The 6,000-nt window shown below is 52.2% G+C and overlaps 1 protein-coding gene across 3 annotated transcripts in view; it reads right to left on the reverse strand.

Annotated features, from left to right (window-relative positions):
• The window catches only part of Zdhhc14 (zDHHC palmitoyltransferase 14), a 253,094-nt gene extending 247,530 nt beyond the window's left edge, over positions 1–5,564 (reverse strand). For all 3 annotated transcript variants that reach the window (XM_026393832.2, XM_026393831.2, XM_026393830.2), the window contains exon 1: positions 4,439–5,564. In XM_026393832.2, coding sequence (XP_026249617.1) covers positions 4,439–4,683 — 245 coding nt within the window. In that variant the 5' untranslated portion in view covers positions 4,684–5,564. The remainder of the gene's footprint in view (positions 1–4,438) is intronic.
• Positions 5,565–6,000: the final 436 nt, after the last annotated feature.

The raw sequence follows: 6,000 nt of genomic DNA on the forward strand, positions 1-6,000 counted from the left end.
GGGATTGAACTCAGGGGCACTCCAACACTGAGCCACATCCTAGCCCTATTTTGTATTTTATTAGAGACAGGGTCTCATTCAGCTGCTTAGCGACTCGCTAAATTTCTGAGTCTGGCTTTGAACTCCAGATCTTCCTCCCTCCTCCCCTATTCTAACTCAATCCTCTGCCTCCCAAACTGCTGGGATTACAGGCATGCACCACATAAGGTTGTTTTTTTGTTGTTGTTTTTGTTTTTTTGTTTGTTTGTTTTAATCATCAATGGATTCCTAGCAATGAGAAATTTGAGAATGTTCCCAAATTTCACATTTAAGCAGTAATAACACATTGGAACTGTCCGAAGTGACAGCACAGAACTGGGTGCCATGGTCACACCCTTGACCTAGGCAGGCCCCCTGCACCTTCTTTCCGCCCCTGTGACCAAGAGACTGTAAAATTTCAATATTTCAGAACCAAAGCCTTTTTAGTTTAAAAATTCCAGCTATCAAGAAAAGTAGGCTGTGAGAGAGAGAGAGATTGAAGAGAGAAAGAGAGAGGGAGGGAGAGAGGTGAAGAAACTGATGGTGTTCACTGATCTTTCCAAATCCTGGTTCTGGAGTCTTTCATGAGGCTTAATACCTTCAGGAGCAGTGAAGTGTGTGGGCCTGCTGCCGCTCCCTTCCCTCTAACGCTATGAAAAGCCCTCACCTCTCCGTGGTGCTCCACAGTCTGAATGAAGGTGGCACAGGTGGGCAGTCCTGGGCTGCCTGAGACAGGGTACGTTGTTCCAGCTGCTCACACCTGGCAGCCTTCTCTACTGCCTCCACAATTCAGGGACGGTGGCTCCAAAAATGGAGATGAAACCCAGGGTCTGGATCAGCGCAGTTCCCCAGGCCCCGCAGGACTCCACTCTGCAGGGGCAGGACCCAGGACATGGCTTCACACAGGCTCCTGGGCTGTGTGACAGTCTTTCTTTTAATGAGTGACTGCACAGCTCCCGTTTTTTTGTCTGTAACATGCTCTCAATCACTCTCACTGTTCCTTATTAACCTATATATTCCCTTCCCTTGAAAGGCTCTCAGAAATGGGCAGCCAGAGTCCTGGGAGGACTTCTAGGTGTACTCTGATGATATTTACCACTAAGTATGCTTTTTCATTTAATTGTCACAACATTTAAAGGTAGACATTATCGATCCCCTTCTATAGATTGGGAAACGGAGGCTAAGAAGACAAACCATTTGCCAGGGGTCATACTGTTGGGATCTGCCTTTCCAAAAGCCCTGTCCTTAACCATGTCTACACCTGGGGCGCAGCACAGTGGGTCTGAAGGAGCACTTTGTGGGCAGGAGCCTTCCCACACCAGTGCCAGCATCTTGGTGATCATGGGACCTGTCCCAGCCACTCACTTCATCTCCCAGACGGGAATACAAGTTTCTACTCTGCCTTTCTCCAGCAGTTGAAGAAGCATCAGCATCTGTTGCTGAGTTCCAATAAGTTCATTTCTCTCGAACAAACATGTCCATCTGCTCAAGATCAGCAATAAGAGGAGTGGTGAGAGAAGAGATGCAGATAAAGAAGTTCAAAACTGAAGTTACAAGTGAGGTGTTTTTCTTCTCACATTTTTCATTTGTCTTCCTGGAAACGTTGGGGATGGGGTCAGATTATAGTGTTTGACAATGAAATTCCATTAACATTAAAAGCTATCAAAATACAAAACTGAACAAAGTTGGGGACCATGTAGTATGCACTCAATAAATAGTAGAGGTAGGCCAGAAGAAAGACAGGCAGGGAGCACCTAATGCAGGTGTTCCCTGGGGATCTTATTTAATGATTAGCCAGTTGGTCTTTCATTTCCTATGCAAGTGGCTAATTGGCTCTTTTTGAGTGTCTAGCAAATTTATTTGGCCAAAGTTATTTAATTTCTTTCTGTCCTTAGCAATGAGTAAAGAACTTAAAAGACAATGCTTGTGACAAAGCAATTAAATGCAGTGACAAACGGTCTTAGCTAGCCATAATATTCTGAAGTTTGAATTGACCTGTGATTTTTCTCAACTGAAGCCCCATAGGATGGGGCTCCTATTTTCCCAATAGTTCCAATTGCCTGGTTGAAGCAACACCCATGAAGACCAAACTCTCTCTCTCTCTCTCTCTCTCTCTCTCTCTCTCTCTCTCTCTCTCTCTCTCACACACACACACACACACACACACACACACACACACACACACACGCTGACTCCCACAAAGCTGATACAAAAATAATGCTGCAAATAGCACTCATAAAATCCCAGTGCATGCGCTTATCCCTTTAGTCATAGCCTGACACTGACGCAGAAGAGCTGTGACAACCTGCAAGGGGGACTCTGGGGGAACTCTCAGAAAAAAAACACACAGATCAAGAAATGAAAATGAATTTATGATAGTTTGGTTAGAAGCTATGTTTAAATTAAGAAAATAAAGATAGTAAGTACTAACTGGGATATGGGGGGAGGGGCTAGCTATCCAGCAAGGATTTGGGTATATATAAAAAATGAAATATTCATCATCCTACACAAAACACTTGTGGCTGAAGCTCGGCAACGCAGTCACAAATCAACCAACTGCCTCCACTCTTAAAAAGCCATGAAAAGAGCAAAAATGCCAATATGGATCCATTCAAAACTTTTTGTTACTTTGGGAATATAGAGAATACAGCCCTACCACAGGCCCACCTGTAACCCAAGACACTGTTAGAGGGATGCGTGTCTCTGTTAAACACATAGCCTCACCATTCAGGTGGGTGGCAGTGGTCATTCTGCGTAGGATGCAAATATGTCAGGGACCTCTGTGGCCCTTCCTCCGGCTTCCATGGATCTGTAGGGACAAGAGGCTGGCTCTGGATGGGGACCCACAGAAGCAAGAGAGGGGGCACAAAGCATGCCTCCTTGCCACCCTGCACACCCACTCCCACCCTTGCCCTCTCATCACATGACTCCACCAACTAATCTCAGCCATGAACACAGGGACTTTTCTAGGAAACACCTGGAAAATCCACACAGTCAAAAATGCTGGAGAAATTTTGTGTGTGAGAAAGAATAGCGGGTGGGGGTAGCTTCCATCTGTGAACTCCTTCCTCTCCTATTCTAACTCAATCCTGTTAAAACTGTTCATCATAGCTCCGTGTTCAGAGAGAAAATGTTTCCCCTCGGAGAGTCTGAGGGTTCTGAGTGAAAAGCATTTACATTATCAAGAGACCATTCATTTCTGATTGAGACAGCATTTCCACTAGCAAAAGCCAGGCACAAGATCAAGCCCACTAAGGCTTATCAAAGACAAAAGTAAACAACACAAAAGATTTTAATTAACTCTACCCAGCTGAAGCAGATGGAAACTGAAGGCATTGCATGCCCCTTAATAACCAGGTTATGGGAAGCTCAAAGAACTACCAATAAATACATGGCTTTTTCTTTTAAGTCTACAGGGGGAAAATGACTACAACTTTCACTGAGCACAGCTATGGGGGATTACATAAGGAGCTGCATCCCAAATGCTGGACTCAATCACAGCAATTGAAACTGATTCAGAATATGGCTAAACTGCCTTACCTAATGACTATTAATAAATAAGAAGACCTTTCATTGGTTGGCAGGAAGATAGTTGCTACTGGCCACTTTGATTCCTGAAAAAGGCTCACGTGTACTTTTTTTCAGATAAAATTCTCAAAATCCCAAAGTATTTTCTCTGGCATCAGAAGTTGCCATATCTGGCCACACTTTTCCAGGCCTACATGTTTACTTTCACCTGTTCCCAAACTGTTTATTTTGGACTTTTTAAAAATTGAAACTTCTTTGAAAGTGAAGAGTTTGGAAACCTCACAGGAAGTCAGAACTCATTCATCAATAGTGAACAAGTAAGAAGAATGAAGGGGTGGGGGATGAAATTCTCCATCTAGGGTACACTAGGTAGCCTACACTTTTAAACCTAAAATAACCCAGATTTCTTATTATTCCGCAAAGTTACATAGAAGATTTAGCCAACTGAGCTTAATGCCCCACATCTTGTTAGCAAGGAGGAGGGGGGAAAAAATCAAGTCTGCTTATTCCTGATTTAGAACTATCTCCGGAAGCCTCCCTCCCATAGAGGCTGCACCTGGGCTGGTGTACAGGTTCCCAAACTCGGTGGAGAGCGCCACGATCCAGTCACCAGCGGCCCCACCTGCCAGTCCCACCCTGCGCAGGAGAGGAGCAAAGCCCGCCACACCGTACAAGTGTCCCACTACCCTCTCCTCTGCTTCCAGGAGCCTGGCCCTGCACGGCAGCATTTCGGGGTACTGAAAATCAAACAGACCCTTAATAGAACAGGAGGGCGGGCGGGCTGCCATTATATAATAACATAGAGCAGATAAGACTTCTAGAAAACGAAAGTAGTCGGCGGAAGGAGGAGGAGAGAGGAATGGGGCCATGGGGAGCTGTCGCCGCCACTTACTCGAAGGCGAAGAAGAGTCCGCTAGTAACCAGGATGAGGATGAGCGTCAGGTAGAAGACGCCCGTCTGCCGGGCCATCATGATCCTCCCGTTGCAGAAGAACTTGTTTCTGCCCGGGAACACCTCCCATTTCCTCCGGGCCGCGATTTTCTTCTTCTTGTGGGGCGACTCCATGGGGGAGGAGCTGTGGGTGCTGATCTGACTGTACTCGCAGTCTTTCATGGGCCCGCCGCCGCCGGGAGGCATCCACGAGGGCAGCCGGCTGGGGGCGCACACCCCCAGAAGCCCCCCGGCCGCGCGGGCCCCGCCGAGCCACGACCGCCGCCGGCCGCCCGGCCGCCCCCCGAGCCGCGGTGCCGCGACCCCTACACGGGCTCCCGGCTCGGCGACAACTTTACCGAGGACACCCAGGTTAACCCCTCGGGGAGCCCAACTGTCATAGCAGAATCCGCTTTCGGCAGGGACGATGCTCGTCCGCAGCCCGCGGCAGCGGTCCTCCGTGGCTTCCAGCCCGCGTCCAGGGGCTCTAGGGCCCCGTGGGGCGCGGGGGATCGCCTGGCAGACCCCCCGGTCGCCGTGCGCCTGGTCGCGCGCTCGACCCCGCCGCCCCTGGGCCCCCGGCCGCGCCTCGGTTCCGGCACGCCAACCCCGGAGCGCTGCGCCCCGAGGGGACACAAGGCGGCGGCCCCGGCGCCGGCTTCTTCAGGAGCCACTTCTGCGCCTCGGCCAGGTTTATTCTACTCCTTCCTCCCGGTGGCGGATCCTCCCAGGAGAGAGCGCTGCAAACTGGGCGGCAGCTCGCGGCACCGGCAACCCCTCCCAGGGGTGGGGACAGCCACGCACGTTATTCTGTCAGGATCGGATCGGCAAGAGCCCCGGCGCTGCTCGCGCCGCGACCCCGCGTCGGCGCGCCCGGCAGCCGAGCCCAGTCCGCGGCCCGTGCGCAGGGCTCCCGGCGGAGAGTGGTGTCTGCGGCTCGCGGGCTGAGAGGCGGGGGACTCCCAGGCTTCCTCCTGCTCAGAAGAGCCAGTCCCGGCGCTCCGAAGGCCGCCGGAGGGCCGTGGGGACACCGCCACAGACACTTGTTTGCAAGGCTCAGCCCCGGCGCGCGCGCGGCGCTCGGAACGGGTCCGCCTCCTCGCGGCCGGCTGGGCGGCGGCGCCCGCGCCTTGCCAGCCGTGCTCCTCCTCCAACTCCTCCTCCGGGCGGGCGAAGCCCCGGCACCGGCACGGCGGGGTCGCCGCCCCAGTCCCCTGCAGGCGGACGCCCTGGGCTCGGGGACCCGGCAGGCCCGGCGCAGCAGGCCTCGTTCCCCCCGGCTTCGCCCAGGAGTGATCGGGCTCAGCGCCCGTGGCGCCGCCACGCTGTGCGCTCTCTGTGTCCGCCTGCAGGCTTCTCTCCCGGGTTATTGCCGGCAGCAACTGCTGCCTCGGGACACGCACGATTACACCGTCACTCGCAAACCCATTCTTGCAACTGCCGAGACCTGACGAGTCACGGCGCGGAGAGGTGACCCTCCCCGGCCTGTACCCCAGCCCCGCGCGCTTCCTCTTCCTCCCCATC

This window comes from Urocitellus parryii, chromosome 8, assembly GCF_045843805.1.
Source record: "Urocitellus parryii isolate mUroPar1 chromosome 8, mUroPar1.hap1, whole genome shotgun sequence".
Taxonomy (NCBI): Eukaryota; Metazoa; Chordata; class Mammalia; order Rodentia; family Sciuridae; genus Urocitellus; species Urocitellus parryii.